Source organism: Microcaecilia unicolor, chromosome 5 (genome assembly GCF_901765095.1).
Source record: "Microcaecilia unicolor chromosome 5, aMicUni1.1, whole genome shotgun sequence".
Classification (NCBI taxonomy): domain Eukaryota; kingdom Metazoa; phylum Chordata; class Amphibia; order Gymnophiona; family Siphonopidae; genus Microcaecilia; species Microcaecilia unicolor.
The window spans coordinates 223,599,334-223,627,078 of NC_044035.1; the positions used below are offsets into that span (position 1 = coordinate 223,599,334).

Sequence of the window (27,745 nt, forward strand, 5' to 3'; positions counted from 1 at the left end):
CTAGATGTGATAGACTAGCTGTACTGCAATGGTGAGGACACAGAGCCCATCCAGTGTTGTCATTTACTGGTACATTTATGCTTCTAGAGGTTTTTATGACATTCTCAAAACTAGAAGTTTTTTTGTAATAGGGGGTTAAACCATTTTTATTGGTGATCATCAAAAAACACAAACAAGCATGAACATGTCAAATAAGGAATAAAAAATGGAAGAACAACATTTTCTAATTTATAGCAAATCTAAACTAACAGTAGATCATCTTTTCCCCCTCTCTCCCTATGTATTAGTATTCTCTACTCCACTTCGAACTCCCTCTACATTCATCCTAACCAAAGGAAATGGAAAGCATGTGTTTTGACCCTCCACACCGATACAAAAGAAATAAAAGGGAGAGGATATCAAATGATCTCCTCCCCCGCCTAACTCCCCCATAACCCTCTCATTTAGGTTGCCATCTATTAAGCTATCACTTCCCATCCTCTATTGTGTTCAGGATCAAACTATGCGTCCTTGGAGACAGAGACTGCAGGGTAGGGATCTCAGATCAGCAAAAATGCCTTTTGGCATTTAAAAGTAAGACCAACATCCTGAGCCTCCATACGTAGCAAGGTATGAAGTTTGTTAAACCAGAGCCAATGTGTGGGGGCTTCATCCCTTATCCAAGTCTGCAAAATACATTTTCTTTCCTTCCAAATGTGCTTTAGCAAAAATAATTTTTGCTCCTTTATCCTTTAAGACCCCTAATTCTAAATTCCCCAATAAAATGCTCACTGGCAAAATCCTAATGGAGTAACTCGACAGTTGCTCCAGATAGTAAACTATCCCACATTTAACACAAATAGGAGAAGCCGTACATCCAAATCTATATGCCTGATTTTGAGAGAAAAACGCCTTATACAGTATTCTAAATTGACATTCTCACAAATTGGCACTGTGAATCAAGGAGAGAATAGCCTTAAGTTGCAGTAGAAGTTTTGTTATTCTCCCCCCCTTCCCCAAATCTTGATTCCATTTATCCACAAGAGTACCATGATTTTTAGGTGGGCCATATACCCACGACTCACAAAGAAGAACAGGCACTGACCTAGTCTTTGGGGCCTCTACCTCAAATATATTTGGAAAGTTTTGCTCTAACCTGATTGGTAAGACCCCTTATCCAAGGAATGCAAGTAATGACTATGTTGCATATGCACAAAAGAGCCTCCTGGACCTTCAGCAATCTGATGCTATGTTTCATTAAATGATATTAGAGTTCCATCATCCCTAAGAAAATGTTCAGTTAACGTGAATTCTGTTGGCGTCCACCCTGAGAAAACAGCATTTCCCAGCCCTAGCATAAAATCTCCATTGCACTCAAGAGGTAGTATATCATTACATATTGGGGTTTTTTTGCCCACAATCCAGCCAATAGCATCCAGGCCTCTCGCAGTGGCTTGAGCAAGACAAAACTCCTCAAGTGAGAAAGCATTCTATTACTGGGGATGTGGAACGGATAATTAAAATGCCATGGGTAGAAAAATTCTCTTTCCATTTGCAAGGGGATAAAAGCCTCTTGGCGAAACAGCCAGTCACTGACATTTCTCAATAATCATGCATAATTGTACTTAGGTAATTCAGGGAGGCCTAAGCCTCCAAACCTCCAGCCCCTCTGCAAAAAGTCTAGTTTTAATGTTGACTCCCCCACCCCCACCCCCACCGCTGAAAAACTTAGGAATTGCCCTATTTACTATGAGTAGATCCTTTAATAGCAGATGAATAGGAAGTTGTTGTAGAGCATATAGCCATTTTGGGAACAACGTCATTTTAAATAAGCATATTCAGCCACTTAAAAATAATGGGAGAGTCTTCTATTTTTCCAACTGTGATGGAGTTTTTCAACATTTTTCTTAGAGGTTTCAGGTTTATTAAAACTTTTCTATATTGCACTAGAGAAAAATTCTTTCAGGGGGTCTTTTACTAAAGCGTGCTAGTGTTTTTAGCGCGTGCTAATAACTAGCACACGCTAAACGCTAGAGATGCCCATGTATTCCTATGGGCATCTCTAGTGTTTAGCATGTCCTAATCAGTGCACGCTAAAAACGCTAGTGTGCCTTAGTAAAAGACCCCCTCAGTGCAGTTTACAAGCTTAAAATAATTGAAGGAAAATATAAAACCATAGAAATAAGTATAGGGAGAAAAAAAAGAAGGAATAGGAGAGTCAGAAAGACAAAAAAAAAAGTAAGCCGGTGGTCTCCTGCGTTGTATAGCGTGTCCCCTGCCAGAGGTTTAAAACCATTGCTCAAAAAGGTCTAAGAGCCAAAAGAATCTTGAAAGAGAAAAGTTTTAAGGTAGGAACGAAAAATCGAGTGAGATGTTTCTAAGCACAGTTAGGGAGGCAGACTATTCCATAAGTTAGGGCCCACGACACTGAAAGCCTTGGTACTTATACATATGGAGTCAAACTAGTGTTACTTTGTAGTTGAAATTTCAAAGAGAAGGGACTCCTCCAACCCAGCTAAAGCACTTCTGAGAGTAACAATGGCATCAGACTTAAGTAAATTTATTTTAAATCCTGAAAACTCTCCTTATTCTCTAAAACTCTCCATCAGAACCGGAAGAGAGCTATGTGGCTCTATGATTTGTACAAGTAAATCTTCTGCAAAAGCTGCAACCTCCCTAATAAATGGGTCCAAAGTGAGTATGAATAAAAGAGGAGGGAGGGGCATCCCTGACGAGTACCCCGTTGAATGTTAAAACTGGAAGACAGCACCCCATTATCCCATATCACCACTTTTGAATCTTGATTTAAGACCCTATCCTTAGGATTCTATATAGCACAACTTAAGTGCTATATAGAATCCCAACTTAATTAGTTAACATGGCGTAACTGCCCGTGACTAAATTTAGTCACATGCATGGGTGCTCAGCATATTCTAGAAACCGTGTGGAAATATAGCTGTGTTCTGTAAAGTATGCCTAAATTTAAGTAAACTTTATAGAATACGCCTAGGCGTATTTCATTTCTGCGCCAATTTGTTTTGGCATGATATATTGAATCTAGTCCTAACTAAAAAAACGAATCCCATAGTGGTTCAGTACTCCATATAAAAAAATCCCAATTCTCCATATCAAAAGCTACCTCAGTATTAAAAATTACAAGCAGGGAGGTCATATTCCTGGTTTTTTACTACCTCCAAGGATGCCAACATTTCACCAGTATTTTTCATTGCCTATCACTGACAGACAAAAGCCCTCTTGTGGGTTTGCTTCAAGGGAAGGGAGCAATTAACCCAATTTATTTGGTACAATTTTTGCCATAAAATTGGCCTCACAATTTAATAGGTATATAGGGGGCTAAGATTCCAGAACTCCTGAATCTTTGCTGTGCTTGGGCGACTATGATTTGAGCACTTTTAAAGTGTCCAACATCACTTGGGAGGCTATTATGGTACTGAACGTGGCTGCCAGAGGTCCCACAATATTGTCCCTCAAGATCTTATAGAACTCGGCTCGTAGCCCATCTGATCCAGGTGAGGTTGCTATTTTTGATTACGCAATCAATGTCATCCACTGTAATGGAGGCATTCAGTAACTCCCAGTCTGCACTTGATATATGGGGCAGAGCCAGGCTGGACAGGAATACCTCACTGTCCAACTTATCAGAACTTGTTTTTAAATAGTGAACAAAAAAAATATTCTTTAAACTCATTGCAAATTTCTTGGTCAATATGGGTTGTCTCCCCAGCCCTGGTCTTTAAGGTGAGCACTTTGCTACCCCCCCACCCCCCCCCCCTCAATTTCCGGTCAGTCGAGCTAACATTTTTCCCCATTTTACTACTAAATTTTTATAGTTGAAATTTATAGTACGTCTTATTTCTATGAACTCTTGGTGGATGGGCTTATTCAGGGCTGTCTGGGAAGCCATTAACCGAGTTTTGTCGTTATTTGTGGGAGCTCTACCATAAAGGCGCTGATCGCTTCTCAGCTGTTTCTCCAATCAAAGAATCTCTCTGCCATGTGTTTTCTCCATTAAGAAAAATGGCCATTTAACCCTATACTCTGTTTCGTGTCCAATAATCAATTCTTAATCTACAGAAAGACATTACCTCCTATCCAATGACGTTTTAATTTTCTCAGGAATCTCTCATGAAGAACTTTGTCAAAAGCTTTCTGAAAATCTAGATTGTGGCTATGAATCACTCTCTTTTCTTTGTCTTGTTTTGAATTTTTTCTTATTTGTTTACTTTTTTCTTTTTCATTTGCTGGATTGTTAATGAGCTTTTCCATGATGTGGGCATGTTACTATTGTGTGTTTTTTTATCTTATTCTTTTTGGAATTATTCTTGCAATTTATTTGTACACTAGTATAGAAGGCCCATTTCTGATACAAATGAAATGGGCGCTAGCAAGGTTTTCCTGGGAGTGTGTATGTTTGAGAGAGTGTGTGTGAGACTAGTGACTGTGAGAGAGAGAGAGAGTGAATGTGCGAGTGCGTGTGTGACAGAGAGAGTGAGTGTGGGTGCGAGTGTGTTTGTGAAAGATAGAATGTGTGTGTGAGAATGTGTGCAAGTGCGGATGTGAGACACAGTGAGTGTGAGAGAGAGAATGTGTTTTACACAGATACAGTGTGTGTGAGAGAGTGTGTGAGAGTATGTGTGCGATACACAGACTCTCTGTGAGACCGAGAGAGTGTATGAGAGCGAAAGAGTGACATATAGTGTTTCATGAGCTTGCAGGCAGTACATAAGAAATTTAAATGAAGTAAATATTATTTCATAATTAGTTACATATGTTAAAATTGTGGCGACATGCTGGCCAAATTCTGTGACTGTGCATGCTGTGATGAAGGAATTCTGCTTTACCTGGCAGAACCATCTGTGTTTAGTTTCTCTCCTCCTTTGACATAAGGTCCTGTTCATGATTTGGATGGTAGAGAAAGAGAGGCATCGGGTGAGTGAGAAAAGCAGGATGCCTTCAGCGCAGCAGTGTTAAAGTGAAAAAGTGAAGTTTGGAGTGCTGAGAAAGGCAGGTAGATGGTGCTGAGAGTGAGAGGACAGCGACTGAGGGAGGGGGAGGAGTAGTGAAGCATCTGTGTTTAGTTTCTCTCCTCCTTTGACATAACGTGCTGTTCATGGGTCCGATGTTAGAGAGAGAGAGAGAGTGTTTGGGTGAGTGAGAAAAGCAGCATGCCTTCAGCGCAGCAGCAGTGTTAAAGTGAACTGTGGAGTGCCGAGAGAGGCAGGTAGACGGTGGTGAGAGTGAGTGGAGAGCGACTGAGGGAGGGGGGAGGATTAGTGAACCATGGAAAAGGAAAGAAGGGAGATGGTGGCCATGGAGGGGATCAGAGAATGAAGCAAAGAAAACGGCTGGTTTCTTTCATTTGGGAGCGGTCTTGTTCTTGGTCTCCGGCTGGTCCTACTCAGCAGGCTGTTGACGGGCAGCTTCAATTGAGTATTGTTGTTGTGCACGTGGTAAGCGGATGCCGCCAGAGCCTTCTTCAGGGCAGCCAGGGCAGGTTTTTTTTTTGTGGGCTTTCTGTTCGAAAGAAAGCTGTACAGGAGAGGTTGGCAGCAGTGTGGAGCTATTCGTGTTTCCGTACTCCTCCCCTTGGGTGTGTCGGTGTTTGCTGGGGGGGGGGGGGGGTCCGGGTGGCAGCGGTGGCAACCTGGGGGGGGTGTAGGTGTGAAGTGTGGGGACTTTGGGGGGGGGCTTTGCAAAGGGCAGATAGTGCGTCTCCAACCTTCTAATGGGACGTCATTTCGAGTGCTCCGCCCTCGACTGGAGTGTCATTGCTCCTCCCCCGACATCATCATGTTTGATGCGTGGGCGGGGCAGACACTCATGGAGCAAAAAAGTGGTCTCAGCCACCTCACTTTTAGAACGTTGGGAAAGTGAGGCTTCATTAGAACGTTGGAGGTGCGTTTTATATAGAGAGATTATTCTGAGTTGTATATAATATAATTATTGAATTATTATGTTATGGGTTGGGGGGGGCGCATGGATAAACCGAGTTATAAAATGTAGAAGTAGTTTGTCAGCTAATTTACTATTTTTGAGAGTTGTTTACTCTGATTTTCTGTTTTTGATGTTTGTTTATCAGTCACTAGGAGGCTTGGCTTGTGTATTGTATTAGCTGATGTTAAAGGATATGATTTCTGTGCCTATGTATTGTCTCTCAAAATTCAATAAAGACTTCTATAAATTAAAAAAAAAGTGGCCAGCGCTATCCCCTGCGTGGGTCTTTCCCGCACGCTGCAGCCACTTTTAGTGAGGCAGGAAAATAACCCCATTTTCCATTATTCCCATTAATGGTCTCATGCTATTTTCCCCATTAGCGCATTAGCACTTACTGACACCTGTTTTCTAGACAGTAAGGGCTGGGGTGGTAACCACGTGCTAATCAGTTAGTGCATGTCAATGGAGCTGCAGTAAGGGAGTCTTTTACAAAGGCACGCTAGCGTTTTTAGCTCGCTGAACGCTAGAGTCACCCATAGGAATATATGGGCATCTCTAGTGTTTAGCGCATGCTTATTTAATGCACATGTTAAAAACGCTTGCGCGCCTTTCTAAAAGGACCCCTAAATGATTAGCACAGATCACACCTACTCTCTACCACCAGACATGCCCCCAGCACTAAAATATAAATTCTGTTTTATAGTGCATAATTAGCACACGCTGATCCCAAAACTACTGTGAGGTGCCTGAGCGCTCCCCATGATAGTGTTTTTTCACGTGTGGTAAGCACGTGTTAGTGCTTACTGCAGCTTATTAAAAGGGCCCCAGTGTGCAGTATTTACAAAGAGGGCACACTCTCTCCTGATAGTGAGCGCATGGGCAAACTATCATGTGTGCATGCTGCTGCTGCCTTTTTTTTTTCAAATTGAAAAGTGTGCTCCCTTTCTTGATAGTGCAAGTGTGAACCCTCACACATGCGCACACACTATCAGGAAAGAGTGCGCCTCTTTGCAGATAGGTCACACTCTCAATAACATTGCCTCGAAACAAAAACAAAAAAAAAGAAGACTAACGAAAATAAAGCAAAAGGAACGATGCTGCAAAGGACATAGGAAATGAAACAAAACAAAATATTTGGGGCTTCATAGCTTTTTGTGACTGTGGGCAAGTCACTTAACCCTCCATTGCCCCAGGTACAAAATAAGTACCTGTATATATATAAACCGCTTTGAATGTAGTTGCAAAATACCACAGTAAGGCGGTATATCAAGTCCCATTTCCCCTTTCCCCACTTACTGGAAGGTTAGAGAAACTTGCAGGTCAGTGATGCTGCTGTATTGGCTCTGTAATATTTTTGTATCCCTATCAGTAAAAGTTCTTTTCCTCTTGAGGTCTGTGCTTAGGCAAATTCTTTTGTTTCATCAGCTGGAGCTTCATGTGAAGGAAGGTGGAGAAGATATCCAGGTCATGTGGTCCTTCATCAATATTCCAAATGTGAACCTTGAAATCCAACCAAAGCCAGGGCAGGAGGTCAGTGAGTAAGTTTAAATCTCCTGCTTTCCTTAGATCTTTGTATTAAGGGTTGAGTGTTATATTACTGCAGAGCCAGCGTTTAATGCAAACTGTTAGTCCTAGCATTTTAAGGTTCTGCGTTTAAATCAACCAGACTGTCTTCTTAACAAGATTTGGTGGTATTGTCTAACTACTATATTAAGATTGAGTCATGGGAAAGTTATGTTAATACCACTTGGATGTTTGATTTGGAAAGTGTGCTGGAGAATCAAGGCTTTTGCAGTAGCAGTACCTGTACCTGTACTGTGGAATATACTTCCTTTGGAGCTGAGTGGTGAAATGCATTTATTAGCATTGATAAAAAATTGAGAGCTTTTCTCTTCCTGAAAATGTAATGTGGAGTATCAGGATTTGCTCACTGAAATGTAGAGGAGTGTGGTAGTCGTGTTAGTCCACTCTTAAGGTTATCAATAGAAATCAAACAAAATAAAACATGGAAAAGAAAATAAGATGATACCTTTTATATTGGACATAACTTAATACATAAATTAATGTGTTAAGTTATGTCCAATAAAAAAGGTATCATCTTATTTTCTTTTCCATGTTTCATTTTGTTTGATTTCTATTGATAACTCACTGAAATTGTAATTTGGGCTCATGAATGCTAAGCTAAGTTCAGGGATAAGTAAATCGGCGACATAGCCAGAATACCATTTTTGGGGAGGCCTACGGTGGGCATGGGTGAGCATTAAGCACTCTGCTTTTTTCTCTCTCCATTCCTCTTCCCCCCCCCCCCCCCCACCCAAAAAAAAATAACATTACCTAAGTTGGTGGAGATTGCCAAACCCCTGTAGAAATATGGAGCTAGGCCCAATCCCTTAAAGCATAGAGCATGCTCACGGTGTTAGTGGTGGCACTTAGGGGCTCGAGGCCAACTCTGGATTTCTACAGCTGGTAGGGCTTGGCAATCACTGCCAGCTACAGAATGGTGTGCTGGCTGCTGGGTGGGCCTGAGACGAATGTGGATTGGCCCATGCCCATCTGTGGCTACACCCTTGAAGTACATGGAGGGATATAATGGGGAGGTGGGTACATTTGTCCTGTATTGTATTCATTTTATCCCCCCCCCCCCCCCCCCCCCCCCCCCCCGTTTACAAAGCAGTGTTAACAACTGTTGGTAAGGTAATGCTTACACAGTCCATTCATTTAGCGCAGCAGCCGCTAAAACATCTTTGTAAACAGAGACCTAAGAGGGTCTTTTACTAATACACGCTCACGTTTTTGGTGCGCGCTAAAATTGTGGGTGCGCTAAACATTAGAGACACCAATGCATTCCTATGGCCGTTTATAACGTTTAGCGCACCCACAATTTTAGCGCGCATTAAAATCGAGAGTTCGCCTTAGTAAAAGACACCCCAAATTTGTAAACTGCTTTGTATTACTTTGACTAAAATATATTTGTGTCCTTTTACTAACCAGCACTTAACACAGCAAAAAATGGACTACTACAGGATGCCAAATTCTTTTTTGGAGAGGGGCATGTCAGGGACAGAGAGTGAGCTTTCCTGCACTAACCAGTTAGTGCGTATACATTTCCACATGCTAACTGGTTAGATAAAGCAGGAGCTCATGCCACCTTCAAAATAGGTGGCTGTAAGTGTTGCTGCGGTAATTTAAAAAATGGCAGTGTGCCAATGGCAACATTAGTGTATGGCTATTAATGGAGAAAATAGAAAAAAGGCATTTTTACAGCTGTGGTAAAAATGGCCTTAGTGTAGGGGAAAGACTGAGGTAAAGGCACACTAAGGCCAATTTTTACCACCGTTTAACAAAAGTCTATACGTTTTATAAGTAAGTAAATAAATAAATGAAAAGCAGCAGAAACAGCAAAGATGTTTTTGAGATCATCTCTTTGGCAGTCATAAGAAATATCCTAAAATGTTGCCTTTTCTTTCTGAAGAGATACTGTAAAGGTTTTGTTTTCTTAATGTTCCTCCTATTTAGTTATTTTGGCTGCTTTATTATCTAAGTGAATTTAGGGCTGTTGGGCTAACACTCATTGATGTCCCATGCAGGCCCCACACTGATACACCTAAAGTATAAATTAAACAGACAGCTGAAAAATAGATCTTCATCAGAGCCAGGGCTGGTGTTAGACAGTCAGGGGCCCAGGGTAGAAACCGGGGTGGGGGGCCCAAAAGCTGGCCTTCAGCCTATGGTTCCTTTAGCTTGAGGCAAGTTTGGGGTCCCCGTGGTATGGGGGCTCAGAGCAATTGCTGTGTTTGTCACCCCCTAACGCCTGCCCTGATCAGAGCCCCATGTGGATGTCACACAGGGACTCACACACATAACAGTATCTTTCAAGACTCTCGCACACAAATCAGTATCTCCCAAGTGAAGGAGTAACTTATTGTTTAGAGCAATGGTTCAGAATCATTGAAGCCAGCTTCAGATCCCACTGATGCTCCTTGTGACCTTGAGCAAATGAGTCTCTTGCCTGTGCTGGTTCTAATCGCAAAATGGCTGCCAGGACCTCCCGCAGCAGTCTGAGCAGCCATTGCAATGGAGCAGTGGCACAGGGCAGGAACGAGTGGGGTTCGTTCCTTCCCCCAAAGAGGCCACATGACTACCAGGGCTTTCTAAAGTAGTCCCAGGTAGTTAGGCGGGGGCGGGGGGGGGGGGGGGGATAAGGGGAGAGTGAGTTTCGGTTTCAGCCAAAAATTCACAGCCATTTTTGGCCAAAACGCAAACCTGGATTTTGGTTTGGTTTCAGTGTTGAAACTGAAATTCAGTTGGCCTGTACAGAGACAGACAAGGTGCTGTCTTTCCTAGTACGTCTGCATGCCATCTTATCCATTTGGGGACTCTGGTATCTTACAATTGCTGGGAGTAGCCTCTAGATCCACGAAGATTACAAGGGCTGCCAAGGGTTACACAGAGAACCTGTGTGGTAGAGGTTCTTTCTAATTTTTCTTTCTAATTTTTGTTTCTTTCTAATATTTATTTACTGCCCCTCCCAAAGAGGCTACAGTGTGTGTTTGATAGAACATAAAATGAGAAATAACATGATATAAAAAAGTAAAAGCATAAAACACCATCTTAAAAAGTTAAAACAAAATAGCTGTCCAGACATCATAACTTATGAAAAAGCCCTTGTAAAATTCCAAGCTTTGCATAATTTGTGAAAAGAGGCCACAAAGCATTTAACTTAACAAAAAGCAGATCTTAGTTTTGAACTAATATCCTAGCACAGTCTATGCGCTGCCCACTAGGCTTCTACATGAATGGTCTCATTTTTGCATTCAGATTTTTACTTTATATATAAATTTGTTTTAAAGATATGTCTGTTTCAGATTCTCTTAACAGTTCTTTATCTGCAACTGTGAACTTGTCTGCTTGACAACAGCTGACACACACCTTGCAGTCCATCTCTTGGTCACAGACTGAAATTTCACAATTTTTTCTCCTCTCTTTCTCTCTCGGTTACCATCAGATCGCTGGGACACGTGAAGTGGAGCCAACACTTAGAGATACTGTGCAGGCTCTTCTGAGCTCCGTTCACCCATCAGTTGCACTAAGCACAAAACCCACCAGTGTAAAAAATGTCCAGGTAAGCTCAGCTTGTGGACTCCTAGGATTTTCCTGGCTTGAAGCTCTCCGGATGTCTTGAGCTGACTAAAAATCCACTTCGAAGGTCAGGTAACACATGTTGCCAAGAAGCAGGACTTCTGTTTAGTTATTTTAGGTGCTTCTTTTAAATTTCAGCATATATTTTCCCCACAGGTCTTCCTTTCTTTAATTAATTAAAATAAACGCCCCACTTTCTTTTAATCCCAGGAAGCTTTGATGATACTAATGCTTGAATTTGCGGATTCCTCCGTTATTCCATATTTTAGCACCTATCTGCTGTGTCTTCCAGGCTTCTTCTGCCTCTAGCATTCTTTCCATTTTTCCCCAGAACATGCAGAGCATAGGTACTACTACTCGAGGGATGAGTCCGCCCAAGCCTCCGCGGATCCATGAACTCAGGCTGCAGGTGAAGAACATCACAACCAAATTGCCAGCCAGCCAGGACACTTCAGGTATGATTCTTCTGGAACAGAGCTGGGCAAACTCCTCAACTCACTGATACCTCTTTGTGGCTCTTTGCATCCTCCAACATCTGCGGAAATATTCATTATTTAAACTGACAGAACTTTGGCTTGACAAAAATTGCAGTTTTCTGCAAGTAAGGAGGTAATTCAGGATCAAACATTGGCTTGGCAAGTTAAAATCCATATCCTTGACTTTACTTTGGGGCAAGCCAGCTTTTATGATTTTTTGGAACAGCACCAGAGCGGTTGGTATGGCTGGGGCAGATTAATAGAAAGGAGCAAAGAGGGTCTAGGATTCACTGTGCCCACCATGCAGAATTTTCCGGTGATTTGGGAAATTTTGCTTGCTTTTCAGGGGACTGTCAGGAGTTCAGGAATTTTTTTCCAGCCTGTCTGTTTGTCTGGAGTTCTGGGCAGGCGGGTGGGCTGGCGTTCTTCAACCTTTGTAACGCACCCTGCTGGTCTATTGGCCTCTTCAAGGCAGGAAAGAACTGCCGCCGCTTCTTAAAAATGGCTGCCAGGACTTTAAGCAGTCACATTGCTAAACATAGAATTTCATGATGATAATGTCATGACCCTTCTACCTTTTTAGAAAAATAGGAAATAAGGCATGCTTGTTTAGTAATCTGATATGACACTTACGAGTCATACTTCTAGGTGGGTTATAAAAGTAATTAAAATAGGATCAGAAATTACAACAGTAGTACATAAAGCCAGTGGCGTTCCTAGGGGGGCGGACACCCAGGGCGGCGCCCCCCCCCCCCCCCCGGCAAAAGACCCCCCCCCCCCCGTGAAAGAGCCCCCCCCCCCGGGTGCATGCCGCTGGGGGGGGGGATGCCGCAGCGCGTGCCTGCTGCGAGTTTACTAACTTTGCTCGTTCGCTGCAGCTCCCTCTGCCCCGGAACAGGAAGTAACCTGTTCCGGGACAGAGGGAGCTGTAGCGAACGAGAGAAGTTAGCGAACTCTCGCAGCAGGCACGTGCCGCGGCACCCCCCCAGTGGCGTGCACCCGGGGCGGACCGCCCCCACCGCCCCCCCCTTGGTACGCCATTGCATAAAGCATAATAGATGGAGGAAGAAACATAGGCATATTTTACTTCTGGTACAGAAACATCAATTCTCTTCCATTGATAGACTAGCACCGAAAGGGTTCCTAGGTTCATGAAAAAATGAGTACTCTTAACTTCCAGTCACAAATTACTTCATGGAGACAACACTTAGTCATAAACCAGGTTCATTTAATTCCTGTTATCCAGTAGGAATCTATCCCACTCTACTTCCAATATTTCCCCTTACCCACAAATTTTATTCGCTGTAATTTTTCATGTACCTGTTTAAAATCAAGTTTCAGGATAAGGATATGTGACAGTTACATCACCAGGTATAAATGCATATAGAAGTCATGACTTGAGTGCTAGAAACCTGATTAGAAAGATTTGTTCAACTCAAACTCATGTTAAGAAGGAACAAAATGCACTGGCCTTAAGGTTACATGAGAGTTAACTTGATACCTTTCTGCAGCTATATCTTTATCCTATGTTATGCCTCAGTGCCTCAGATACATTGTATGAAATGGAAAAGAAACTTGGGGAGTAGAAAATAGTGAAAGCCAAAGAGATGCTTGGATGCATAAGAGGATAGAGAACCAGTAGAAAAAGCAAGGTGATGAATGCCTCTGATTTGCACGTACTTTGTAGCTCTGTATAGATCTTATCTCATCTATGCCCAGATGATCAAAAGCAAACGCCGGCGCTTGCTACTGCTTCATGAATAGAGCACTGGTGATCAGAGATAATGCATTCAAATTTAAGCAGCGCAATTATCTCTGATCATGGGGTAGAAGTGCGGGCGAATTGTGCAGAGCACCTCCCGCATTTATTTGACAGGTCGGGGCTGTCAAAAGCCCAAACCTGTCAAACTCTCATGATCAACAGGGCTGGAGGTCCATGGGACCACCAGGCCCTGTCTACCCCTGCCCCGAGCAATGGGGGCTGGAGGTCCAGCTGATCTCCGGTCCCCCCAATGATCCCACCCCCCCAGGTTCAGGGAGGACTGGAGATCTGGTGGGTCTCCAGCCCCCCCCCCCAAACCCCCAGAAAATGTCAAGTGACCGCCGGCCAAACCCTCTCCCACCCAGCGAGCGACCCAGGGGGGGGCTGGAGGTCCGGTGGACCTCCAGCCCACCCCAACTCCCCCCCCCCCCAGCGTTGTTCGACCGATCCCTGGTGGTCCAGCGTGAGGATAAGTAGTAGTAGCGGTAGTAGTAGTAAGGACAACCCCCCTCCCGGCCCCCGTACCTTTGGTTGAAGGAGGGATGCAGCCTGCCTGCCTCCCTCCTCTTCCTTCTGTTGACGACGCTGCAAAATGGCGGCGCACAGCCCCGCCCATTGCATCCTGGGATGCGCTGGGCGGGGCTACAGACCATGTAAGGGAATCGCTCCATTACATGGTCTGTAGCCCTGCCCAGTGCATCCCAGGATGCAATGGGTGGGGCTGGGCGCTGCCATTTTGCAGCGGTGTCAACAGAAGGAAGAGGAGGGAGGGAGGCTGCGTCCCTCCGCCAACTAAAGGTAGGGGGGCCGGGAGGGGGGTTGTCACTACTACTACTACTGCTACTACTACTTATCCTCACGCTGGACCACCATGGATTGGTCAGACAACGCTGGGGGGGGGAGTTGGGGTGGGCTGGAGGTCCACCGGACCTCCAGCCCCCCCCCCCCCCGGGTCGCTCGCTGGGTGGGAGAGGGTTTGGCCGGCAGTCACTTGACATTTTCTGGGGGTTTGGGGGGGGCTGGAGATGCACCGGATCTCCAGTCCTCCCTGAACCTGGGGGGGGTGGGATCATTGGGGGGACCGGAGATCCACTGGACCTCCAGCCCCCGTTGCTCGGGACAGGGGTAGACGGCCTGGTGGTCCCATGGACCTCCAGCCCTGTTGATCATGAAAGCCCACCTCTTCAATGCTGCGTTCGGCACCTAACCCTTACCGTTCAGTGAATCCAGACTGCCCCAATTTGACTGCCCCTATCGGACCGACCGTTCAATTGTCTATTAGATTGTAAGCTCTTTGAGCAGGGACTGTCTCTCTTTGTTAAATTGTACAGCGCTGCGTAACCCTAGTAGCGCTCTAGAAATGTTAAGTAGTAGTAGTTTGGGCTTTTGACAGCCCCGACCTGTCAAATAAGTGCGGGAGGCGCTGTGCACAATTTGCCCGCACTTCTACCCCATGATCAGAGATAATTGCGCTGCTTAAATTTGCATGCATTATCTCTGATCACCAGTGCAGTAAAGCCCCAAGCTGTTCCAGCGCTACTTTTAGAGGGCTGTTTGGAACAGCACGGGGCTTTTGATCATGACCACCCTAGAATACTGGTCTCATTCTGAAAACTGTGCCTTCCATCTTTATTTATTTCTCAACGTTATAAACTCTTTCCCAAAAAGGCTTCAAGGCAGTGTACAACATAAAAGACGGAGAATTAATAAATAACGTAAGAGTCCAGAGAAGGGCAGGATGGTACAGAAATCTACCCTGTTAACTTTATGAGAAATCTTAAAGACTCAAATATGTATAGCTAAGAGAGGAAAAGGGAGATATTTATTTTATTTATTAATTTATATTCTGCCTAAACACTAGGGGGATTGTTTACTAAAGCTTAGCTCGAGTTATCTGCACCAGGGCCCATTTTATTCTTATGGGCCCTGCTGGAGATAACTTGAGCTAAGCTTTAGTAAACAACTCCTAGATAGGATAAAAATATTTAAATACCTGAAAGATAAATAATGCACAAGACACAAGCCTCTTTTAGTGGAAAGGATGTTCTAGAAGAAGCCTTGACAAATTTTCTTTGTATTTAGAAGCCGAGACTTTCTCCCCCCCCCCCCCCCTCCCTATTTTCTCCACTGAAGTGGAAGCGTAAAGGAGATCTCTTCTGAGGCCTACCACAGCTCCTTTAGAGCCGGATTTACTAAAGCTGTTTTGTCCATGGGAAAAGAACGATTTGTAAATCAGGCCCATAGTGCACCCCTGAAGGCCAGCAAAAATAGGCAGCCAGCAGCCCCCTCCCCACCCTTTTGTCATCCAGTCTTGCTTTCTCCCCCTCCACTGAGGTCACCAAATTTTGCTTTTTCTCTGTCTACCACTCTGTCCTTACCCAGTCTTGTGCTCTCTCCCTCCCCCATCCTGTCTTCACCCAATCTCTGTCTCTCTTTAAGCCCATTGCCCCATCCAGTCTTCCTTCCCTATGCCACCATCTCTTTCCTCTCTTAAATCAACTAGCCCTCCCCACCCATTCAGCAAGCTAGTCAGCCACCTCCCCACCTGCTACCCTCTGCCCCAGCAAGCCAGTCAGCCACCTCCCCTGCAAACCAGTCAGCCAGGGCCTGCCCAAGGGTATCCAAAGCCCTAGGCCAGTGATGGCGAACCTATGGCACGCGTTCCAGAGAGGGCACGCAGAGCCCTCTCTGTTGGCACGCGTGCCGTCGCCAGGGGCGGGCCTGGATAGGCCCAGACCCAGCCACTTTCCCTCCAGGCCCGCCCAACCAACATCCCCTCGCATGTCCTCCCCGCCGGAGCTGATTACCTCCGTCGAAGCGACCGCGTCTTTGAAAGCCCTGCCCGTCTCTAGTCTTCCCTTTGTGAGTTCGTTCCCTCAGAGTCAGTCCCACCTTCTGACATCATTTCTGCGAGGGCGGGACTGACTCTGAGGGAACGAACTCACAAAGGGAAGGCTAGAGACGGGCAGGGCTTTCAAAGACGCAGCCGCTTCGACTGAGGTAATAAAAAAGATTTACATGCAGGGCATGGATGGGAGGGGAGGGCAGGAGAGAGGAGGGTTGCTGGACATGGATGGATGGAGGGGAGGGCAATTGTTGGACAGATGGAGGGGAGGGAAGGGAAGGGAAGACAGGAAGGAGATGCACATGGATAGAGGGGAAGGGAGTTATCAGCATGCATGCAACAGCAAAAATCACATTAATTATTCAAAAGCATGCCAAATGCTTTTAAAGTTCTCTTGATCAGGTTAAATTGCCCTGTTGGCACTTTGCGATAAATAATTAGATTTTGGGTTGCTGTTTGGGCACTCGGTCTCTGAAAGGTTTGCCATCACTGCCCTAGACAAACCTTTAGCCATGTCTCCCCCACCACCATCCCAGGGGCAGCTCAGGGCCTCACACTTCTCCCCTTTTCCATAGTCTAGCATTTCCAATCTCTTCTTCCCTACCCCACAAAAGTCAAACATCTCCCATTTCCCCTTCCCCCATTCCAACCCCCATATACAGCATCTAGCACCTCCCCCCCTTCCCTTCCTCCTACCAGACCTGCCATTGCAGCCCTCCGTCTTTGGTGCCGAAAGACTGGGATGGGGCCTTGAAACTAGTGTTCCATCTAAGCTGAGCAGGAATCCTCCGTCTACAGTTCTGCCAGTGGGTAGTGCTGTTTTACCCCATTACATTTTCAATAGTGAGGGACAGGCAAACACTTCAAGAATCCAGGGAACCTTCCTGTCTTTAGAGATTGAAAATACAGTATTGAAGCACCGCCCCCCACAGCAGTAGTGCAGTTGGAGGACTGCCGCTCAACTTAGAGGAAACAGTGCTTGAAACACAGGCCTGCACTCAAGTGAAACAATGTCTTGTTACATCCCTTCTGATGGCAGTCACAGTAGAAAGGAGGAAGTTCTGCAGACAGCATGGTGATGCTGACTGGCTTATTGCGGCAGAGGTAGGGGCTTGGGGAGAAGGGTAAGGCTGACTGCTGGGCTGGCCTAGCCAACCAGTCATCCACCTAGGGTGGCATCAGTTAGGAGTGGCAGTAACAGAGAGCAGAAGTGCAGCATCTCATCTTCCTCCTTTTCCATTCCTCCTGTTACTGCCACTCTCCCTCTTCAACTGCCAGAGAGGCAAGAGGATTCAGTGCCATTGTGGGGCTTTGAAGCACAGGTTCAGTGTGGAATTTCATGTACCATGTGTTTCATATTCCTTGAGAACCATGCAGTGCAGAACCCAGCCAGCATAGAACTTTTCTTTTCGAGCATCAACTACAATGAAATATGAAGATAAAAATAGGTAATTTGTCTCAGGCACACCAATCGGAGTGAGGAGATCTGGGGATATAAGGTAGATAGCACTGACCATGTGCTACTGCAGTGGTACAAGAGCTTGATTTACTAAACTGTTTCTTCCCTGTAAACAGAACAGGAAAACAGTTTTATTCATAAAGGTTGTAAAGGAGCTGCGGCAGACTTCAGAGTAGACAGTTCCCCTTCCATCCTTGCCTCTTCTCTGAAACTATGATGGGCACAACTGGGTTTGTGGGGAGGCCAAAGGCGTTCAGCTGCTGGCTTCTAGAGTCAAAGCAAATGAGGCCTGATACAAGGAAGTTATTTCACCATAAGAAAGTTTGGTGGATGCATGGAGAAATCTGTAATGCAGGAGATGAATCAAGAAAGCCCAAGAGAAACACACAAGTCCTGCAGTATTATAGCAGGAAGGGCTGGTTGGGGTTTGTCATCCACCGCCCTATTCTGTGTTTTGCTTCTGCAAAAGGTGAAAGAACCATGTTACAATTTCTGAAAAAATTGCCACAGCACAAACTCGTGCACAAGCGCACACGGCAGGTTTTCTTTCTTAATGTCTGTATGTACCAATGTTACATGCTTTGTAGATCTGTGTCCATGGGATATTTTGGCAAGAAAACCATGAAGGATAAAGAATCCAGAGCAATAATTGCTGCTGCGGAGGTCTGAGCTGCAGGGTCAGTACTTTCAGCCTCTGGATTAGGAGGGAGTAGCAAATAGTCTACAACAGTGACTTTCAGATCCATTCTTAGATACCCTCAAACAAATTTGATTTTCAGATGAACCAACAGGTGTAAATAAATCTGGTTTTCTGACTCATGAATACTCAGTAAAGCTATCCTGAAATCCAGCCTGCTTGTGGTCCCTGGGACTTCCGTTAGCCCTGTTCTTCGATGATACTTGCTGAAACCCAGGGTTTGAAGTCTGCTGGTCCAGAGAGGAGGGGGTTCAGGCAAATGAAGGTCTGTGGATTTCCTCCTCCAGCCCTCTTTCAGAGCTTGACTGTTAGATGAGCTTTTCCTTTTGTGTTTTCTCTCCTCCCTTTCCTTTCCAGGAAGCATTAGTCCCCTGTGTGTAGCCCAGCTTAATGAGCCTGTCCAGAAATTCATCACTACAGCAGCGAAGAACCCTCTGACCCCCTCCTGGGAGGAGGAATTCTCCTTGTAAGTAGTCAGTATTATTTCTGGATGTTTTCTGCACTGCCTTTCGTAATGTTTTCAAGTTAGAATGACCCAACACCATAATCAACTCATTTAGCAACTAAGGGCTTCTTTCACAAAGCTGTGCCAGCGATTTCTGCGTGACAAATGAGAGGAAGTCCATTCAGTTCCTATAGGCTTCCTCGCAATTGCTGCACAGGAATCACTAGCATGGCTTTGTAAAAGAAACTGTTTTTTATGTAATACATAAGCACCGCCATACTGGGAAAAGGCCAATGGTCCATCAAGCCCAGCATCCTGTCTCCGATAGCGGCCAATCCAGGCTTCAAGAACCCAGCAACCCCCCCCCCCCAAAAAAAAAAATATATATATATATTGTTGATAAATTAATTTTTAAGACCTCAGTGGTGACTTGTTTCACATAGGGTCAGTTGCCCTATAATTCACTAACCTTGTCATCAGTCTGTAGTTTTTTAAGCATTTTATATTTAATTAACTCTTGATAACTTGTCCAATATTTCTTTTTACAATTCTGTTTTGCAATTATATATTTTTAAATGTAGAATGGCAAAACTTATCTCGATACTTGAAGTTTTGCCATTCTACATTTAAAAAAAAATCAAATTGTAAAATAGAATTGTAAAAAAAAAGTATTGACAAGTTATCAAGTGTTAATTAAAATATAAATGCTAAAAAAACTACAGACTGATGACGAGGTTGGTGAATCATAGGGCAATTGACCCTATGTGAAACAAGTCACTACTGAAGTCTTAAAAATTAATTTATCATCAGTCTGTGTATTGCAAACAGTTGCTATATGAGTTGATTACGGTGTTGGACGAAAGGTAGGAGTGGGAGACAGATAATGTCTCTTCAAATTCAAAATAAGGGACATCAAGGATCACAGTCTTTATTGATAGGTGAGGAATATATCCATTGAGTCATTGGATATATTCCACAATTATCAATAAAGATTGATTCTTCGAACCCTTTATGTCCCTTGTTTTGAATTTGAAGAGCCATTATCAGTCTCCCACTCCTACCGTTTGTCTGTGTTCTCTCGTTAGATTCTGGTGTTCCTCCACTTTTGTGGATTTCTTGTGCTTGTTTATGACTTTGGGTCATTCTAATTTGTGATCTTACCCCCACTATAAAGATATTGTGGACCAAATGCTGAAAACATTAGGAAATCACTTTAACTATGGTCCATAGTTAAAGTGATTTCCTAATGTTTTCAGCATTTCCGTGGCAGTTCAATAGTGGTGAGGAGGGATAAGCCATAGAATGCTTTTTACCAGTGTCCCCAGAGCTATCACATCAGGAGGTCTAATGGTTATAACAAGTAAGCTGCTAGTCAGAAGGTCCTGGAATTTTTCAAATGCAGTATGTATCATTCAATACAAAAAATGTGAACAAGAATGCTATGTTGGGACTGATGCTTAAGACAAGTATCAACTTACACAAGCACTACATTAAACACTGCAAAACTAACCAGCGTGACACTTCTGTGGGGAAGCATTTTGCAAGACCAGAGCACTGCATCAATGACTTTATGGTGAGAATACTAAAGGAAATTTTAAAACAATCCAGGAGCGTAAGGCCTTTGAAGTTAAATTGAACTATTTTTATGCCCATCTGAAAGGACTTAACAAAGATCTGAGTTTCCAATCACATTATAAACCATAACATTATACTGCTTTGTCACCTCTAATCACCCATCCATCACTCCCTGTTTCTAAACCCTCCCCCCCCCCCCCCCCCCATCGTTCCCTGTGAGACTCTAATTGGAATGCTTTTATGTTTCATGATATTTGTCATTTGCTCATTTCTGACCTGAGGAAGAATGTATTGCCCTTGAAAGCTAATCAAAAAATGTTTTAAGTTAGTCCAGTAAAAAAGGTACCATCTTATTGTCTTTTTTTGTTCTGTTAATATTTCTGTTTATTACCTGCAATTCACTGTAAATCCCAGCTGTGCCATGGATCCCAAGTGACTGTGGGCCAATCTCCTTATCTTCCTGTATGTCAGTCACCAACACTGTATTAAACAAACGTGTATTTATTATGTTTATTTTATAATTGTGTGTGATCTTTGCACACCGCAGTGAACACAAGGAGTCATACAATATAAGAAATAAAAATTTAAATTTAAAATAACATGGAGAAGAATAAAGATCTTTTACACGTTTCATGAAAGTAATGAACCTCACTCCTAAGCTCAAGGTATATGGAGTATGATCTCAGTCTTTTGGATTTACTGCTGACGCTTGCTGTAGTTGCATGTAAGTTGCTCTGCTGCAGAACCTGAAACTACTTCTCCCATAGAAATGCATTGGACTATTTTTGGAAGGGCTTAATTCTCAGGAAGCCCCCTGCTCTGATCTTGCCTGTTTTAAAACGTAATGTGCCTTTTTACTGTTTTTACCCCATGCCAAGTTTCATCCCATTATGTTAAATTTTCAGAGTTATTTTGTCCCCAAATAGACAGACATTTTGAACCCCTTCTGCATAATTCATTCCAACTTCCATTAGGTTAGAAAGAATATAAAAGACATATTAATGCGGCTGTTTTGAAATACTGCACAGAGGGGTTACTCCCTTAAGACGATGATGATTATGATAGAGATGTGACAATACTAAGACTATCTGTTGCTTCCACAGTGAATTAAATGCCAAATCCAGGGAGTTAACACTGCATATTGTCGAAGCTGGAAACATCTCTGAGAGTAAGTATTCACACTGCAGAGTCAGAGTATAGACAGCAGTTTATAGACTACAGGGTCACTGATTCCTGGAGAGGGGAACTGGTCTAGGAGCTGCTAATAGACTGCAGTGCCACTAATTATATATTTTATTTCATTTATTGGGATTTTTGTAACTGCCTTTCCATTATGTAGCTTCCCACTATTCCAGAACCTATGCGATAGTTGTGTCCATCAACCAGAGATATGTCTCAGCTTAGTTTTCAAATATCTGAAAACTAAGCTGATACGTATCTCTCTTGGCATTCAGTCCAGCTCCTCTTTATTTCTATCTCCATCAGGTGACTGGACACACTTTTCAGCCTCTGGCTCAAATGATTTGTTCTTGGTCAATTGGTCCTCAGTTCAGCTTTGCGGGTGGCTTGAGTCTGCACAGACATATCTGGAGGTTTTCAGAATCCCTGTCTGTGGTGCCCTACAAATTTACTTCTTCCCTGCCTTCACTTCTTCCCTATTTCCTGTGGAGCTCTCGGCATCAAGAGTTACATCTTCATGAATCATGAGTGGGCTTACAAGTCTTTCTAAGGCCTTCCCAATGCATCCAGACATTCAAGACCTGATTACAGCAGAATGGGTCTCACCGGACGTGGGGCCAAGAGTGGGAAGAGCCATGGCTTGCCTCTACTCATTCATTCCGGAAAAGAAAGAGAAACTGCAGCTTGGGTGGACTTCCTGGTTACAGCGGTATCTAAGAACTGAAAAATGAACTTGCAGAGCTATTGTTAGTAATAGTGGAGGAGTGGTTAGGGTGGTGGACTTTGGTCCTGGGGAACTGAGGATCTGAGTTCAATTCCTGGCACAGGCAGCTCCTTGTGACTCTGGGCAAGTCACTTAACCCTCCATTGCCTGCCGCACAGAGCCTGCCATGAGTGGGAAAGTGCAGGGTACAAATGTAACAAAAAAAAAATATGTAATTTATCCTTAAAATCAAGCATGGTACCGGAAGATTGGAGGGTGGCCAAGGTAACACCAATTTTTAAAAAAGGTTCCAGAGGAAATGTGGGAAATTAGAGACCGGTGAGTCTGACATCAGTGACGGGTAAAATAGTAGAGACTATTATAAAGAACAAAATTACAGAGCATATTCAAAAGCATGGATTAATGAGAGAAAGTCAACATGGATTTAGTGAAGAAAAATCTTGCCTCACCAATCTACTACATTTCTTTGAAGGGGTGAACAAACGTGGATAAAGGTGAACCAGTTGTTATTGTGTATCTGGATTTTCAGAAGGCGTTTGACAAAGTACCTTATGAAAGACTCCAGAGGAAATTGGAGTGACATGGGATAGCAGGTAGTGTCCTATTGTGGATTAAAAACTGGTTAAAAGATAGAAAACAGAGAGTAGGGTTAAATAGTCAGTATTCTCAATGGAAAAGGGTAATTAGTGGGGTTCCCCAGGGGTCTGTGCTGGGACCGCTGCTTTTTAACATATTTATAAATGACCTAGAGATGGGAGTATCTAGTGAGGTAATTAAATTTGCTGATGACACAAAGTTATTCAGAGTTGTTAAATCGCTTATTCAGAGTTGTTAAATCGGGGGAGGATTGTGAAAAATTACAAGAGGACCTTACGAGACTGTGAGACTGGGTGTCTAAATGGCAGATGACGTTTAATGTGAGCAAGTACAAAGTGATGCATGTGGGAAAGAGGAGCCCGAATTATAGCTACGTCATGCAAGGTTCCAAGTTAGGTGTCACAGACCAAGAAAGGGATCTAGGTGTCGTCATTGATGATACGTTGAAACCTTCTGCCCAGTGTTCTGCTGTGGCTAAGAAAATAGAATGTTAGGTATTATTAGGAAAGGAATGAAAAACAAAAATGAAGATGTTATAATGCCTTTGTATACCTCTATGTTGCGACCGCACCTCGAATATTGTGTTCAGTTCTGGTCACCACATCTCAAAAAAGATATACTGCAGACTGGATGGACCATGCAGGTCTTTTTTCTGCCGTCATCTACTATGTTACTATGTAGTGGAATTAGAAAACGTGCAGAGAAGGGCGATGAAAATGATAAAGGGGGGTGGGACAGCTTTCCTATGAGGAAAGGCTAAAGCAGCTAGGGTTCTTCAGCTTGGAGAAAAGGAGGCTGAGGGGAGATATGATAAAAGTCTATAAAATAATGAGTGGAGTTGAATGGGTAGAAGTGAAGCGTCTGTTTACACTTTCCAAAAATACTAGGACTAGGGAGCATGCGATAAAGCTACAGTGTAGTAAATTTGAAATTAATCGGAGAAAAGCTTTCTTCACTCAACGTGTAATTAAACTCTGGAATTCGTTACCAGAGAATGTGGTAAAGGCGGTTAGATTAGCTGAGCTTTAAAAAGGTTTGGCCAGCTTCCTAAAGGAAAAGTCCATAAACCATTATTAAATGGACTTGGAGAAAATCCACTATTTCTGGGATAAGCAGTATAAAATGTTTTGTACTTTTTTGGGATCTTGCCAGATATTTGTGACCTAGATTGGCCACTGTTGGAAACAGGATTATGGGCTTGATGGACCTTTGGTCTGTCCCAGTATGGCAACACTTATGTATTTATGTAAGACCACCTTGCCGTTTGAAGGGAGCATTGCCCTAATTGACCTACAGGATAGGAAGCTAGAAGGCTCGCTGAAACAAGCCTTTTAAATGGCCTCTTTTGGCCTTCAAGCAACAGTATGCAGCTCATTCATAGCTAAAGCATGCCTGAAGTGGCATCAGCAGTCTGCAATACAAGATGGGCACCATAATGCTCATCTGCAAGCGGGGTTGACCTACTTGGCGGATGCCATTTATGACAGGTTACGGCCCACACTATGACTTTGGCTGTCACGGCACGTTGGCATTGGGCAGCAGATGCAGCGTCAAAGTCATCATCTAGTTAAACTGCCCTTTTGGGGCAAATGGCTATTTGGAGCTCAGTAACTTGGTGAAAGAACTGAGAGAAACTAAGCCACAGCTTTTACCGGAGGATAAGCGGAAAGTCTCTGGTCTTCTGTCTTCAGGGGGCTCTCAATCTCAATTTCAAGACAGCAGATAGTAATGGCCTAGTCATCAACTATATGGCTTGTCTGAAAATGGGACTTCTGACCAATCTTCCTTTCATACAGATAGGAAGTCTTCCTCTCAGTCAGATCTCTCAATGCTTCCCGAGCTTTGCAGTAATGCTGGTCCACTCTTCCTCTGGTGGGAGGATGTCTTCAGGAGTTTTTGGAGGTGTGGGCCAAAATCACTTAGATCATTGGGTTCTGGATATTCTTACAGAAGGTTACAAGTTGGAGTTCTCCTGCCTGGTCGCTCCTTGAAGTCTCCTTGTTGAAAAGGAACCAAGGCAGTGGAGGGTCAGGCCACTGTAGATTCATTGCTGGCTCTCCAGGCATTGTTCCAGTTCCCCAGGCCAAACAGGCACAAAGCAGATACTCCATCTACTTCATTGTCCAAAAGAAGGAAGGCACATTTGGTCTAAGTCTTTTGGTCTAAGTCTTTTGGTCTAAGAGCTCAATGGTCTAAACCGCTGCCTCCAAGTGTCCCATGTTCACATGGAAACACTAAAAGCAGTCATAGCCTCGGTTCAAGCAGGAAAGGTTTCTACAATGTGCAGTGCTGGGCCATTACTTCCAGTTTAGGGCTTTTTCCTTTGGTCTCATCATGGCACCAAGAACGTTTACTAAGGTTATGATGGTGGTGGCAGTGGCCTTCCTTCGGCACCAGGGGATCAGAATTTACCGGTATCTCGACGTCTGGTTCATTCATGCATCATCCTGTTCAGACAGTGTGGCCGCGACAAAGTTGTCCATCTTCTGCAGTCATTGGGTTGAGTGATCAGTTTCAAGAAGAGCAGACTAACTCCATCACGGATGCTTTAGTATCTGGGTTTTCTATTTGACACAGCAAGGGAGAGGATCTTCCTTACGGAATGCAGGAGGTTGAAGCTGGTTCAACAGATTCTCTTCTCCTCAGTCAAGGCAGGCCTAGGGTCTGGGACTACTTCCAGCTTTGCAGGTCAGTGACAGCGGCGATGGAAGTGGTGCCTTGGGTAAGAGCTTATATGCGACCATTACAGGAGTGTCTTCTCAGCCACTGGTCTCCAGTGTCACAGAAATATGACCTTCATCTTCCTTGGATACTGGTTGCCAGACGAAGTATGCAGTGGTGGTCCTCACCCAGAAATTTGACCGTCAAGAGCTCTCTTTCTGATAACACAGTGGGAGATGGTGACAATGGACACCAGCAAATCGGGTTGGGGAACTCATTACAGCTTCCATCTGGCACAGAGCACCTTAACGGAACAGAAGTCTATGCTCGATAATTTGCTTGGAGATCAGGACAGTGAGGAATGTCTTATGAGATTTTGCTCTCTTTCTGGCGGGGGCCCTGGTCCGAGTTCTCTCTGACAATACAATGGCAGTGGCTTATATCAACAAGCAGGACAGGAACCACAGCCATCCGATGGCAGTGGAGGCAACCTCCCTCATGAGTTGGGTGAAGAAAGATCCTATGCTTGTCGGCAGCTCACATCGCTGGGTCCTTGAATTTGGAGGTGAACTTTCTCAGTAGGCAGTCCTTGGACCTGGAGAATGGGAACTGTCCATCCAGGGTTTTCAGCTGATATTGAACTGATAGGGTTCTGCGCTTCTGGACTTGATGGCGATGAAAAGAAATACCAAAGTGCCCAAGTTCTTCAGCCATTGGAAAGAACTTGGCTCAATGGGGATCGATGCCCTACTGCAGCCCTGGCTGGATACACATCTACTGTGTCTTCCTTCCTTTGCACTTGGTAGGCCTCATGTTGAAAAGGATCCCTTTGAACCAGGGTCGAATAATTCTCGTAGCCCTAGTTTGGCTGCGGATGCCCTAACCCTAACCCTGTCTTCTGCAGGTACACGGCCTAATGAAGCAAGGTTTGGTGCTCATGGGGGATCAGTGCCCCTTTGGTTTTACAGCTTGGCCATTGAAAGGGCTCAGTTGAGACAAAAGGTTATTCCGATTCAGTCATTGTTACTTTGCTTCAGGCTCAGAAACATTCTACATCCATGGCACGTGCAAGGATGTGGAGAACGTTTGAGGGCAGGTGTTCTGAACATGGACTTTTTCCCTTCTTTGCTCAGATCATGCACATCCTAGTGTTTCTCAGGCATGTCTTCAGAAAGGATTGGCATTGGGTTCTCTAAAGTTTCAGGTTGCGACTTTGGACTCATTCTTGGGGACTTTAACATTCATGCTAATGATCCCTCTGACTCTTATGCTTCCCAGTTTCTTGCTTTAACATCCTTTTTCAGTTTTCAACTGTGCTCCACTGCCCTCACTCACCAGAATGGCAACTGTCTTGATCTTATCCTCTTCTCAAACTACTCACTGTCCAGTTTCTGTGCCTCAACTCTTCCCCTCTCTGACCATCATCTGATAACTTTCACACTTAAACACCCTCCTCCCCAGTCCCGTCCAATCTTAACCAATACATTTAGGAATCTTCAGGCTATTGACCCTTCTACTCTGTCCTCCAGTGTTTAAAATCTCTTCTCTACCACTATGTTATCCAAGTCTGTCAATGAGGCTGTCTCTTCCTATAATACTATTCTCTCCTCTGCTCTGGATACTCTCGCTCCTCCTATTCCCCGTTCTGTAAAACGTACCAAACCCCAGCCTTGCCTGACGTCTAGAATCCGCTACGTACATTCCTGTGCCTGCTCTGCCGAACACCTTTGGCTGAAATCCCGTGCCCATGCTGACTTCATACATTTCAAATTCTTGCTGACCTCCTTCCAGTCTGCTCTTTTACTTGCCAAACAGGGCTATTACATCCGGTTGACAATTTATCTTGGCTCAAACCCTCAACGTCTCTTTGCCACACTGAACTCTCTACTCAAAGTGCCTTCACCTCCAACTCCCCCTTCACTTTCTCCCCAGACTCTGGCTGAGTACTTTCATGATAAGGTTCACAAGATTAAACTTGAATTCTCATCCAGGTCACCTCCACCTCTCTTTCCCTTAGTCCATTCTCTCAACCCTCCAACCCCTGCCTCCTTTCCTCCTTTTCTGAAATCACTGAAGAGGAAACTACACATCTTCTTTCCTCCTCGAAACTAACTACCTGCTACTCTGATCCTCTTCCCACCCATCTACTTAACACTATCTCTCCTAGTATCATCCCTTTTATCTGTCATATCCTCAATCTTTCACTTTCCACTTTGACTGTTCCTGATGCCTTCAAACATGCCGTAGTCACA

At 44.2% G+C, this 27,745-nt stretch overlaps 1 protein-coding gene across 1 annotated transcript in view; it reads left to right on the top strand.

Annotated features, from left to right (window-relative positions):
- C2CD2 (C2 calcium dependent domain containing 2) overlaps positions 1–27,745 on the top strand; it is a 137,977-nt gene that overhangs the window by 71,644 nt on the left and 38,588 nt on the right. Inside the window, exons 4-8 of the mRNA XM_030203814.1 lie at positions 7,360–7,464; positions 10,940–11,056; positions 11,405–11,528; positions 18,670–18,778; positions 21,436–21,500. Of these exons, the coding sequence (XP_030059674.1) occupies positions 7,360–7,464; positions 10,940–11,056; positions 11,405–11,528; positions 18,670–18,778; positions 21,436–21,500 (520 nt within the window). The remainder of the gene's footprint in view (positions 1–7,359; positions 7,465–10,939; positions 11,057–11,404; positions 11,529–18,669; positions 18,779–21,435; positions 21,501–27,745) is intronic.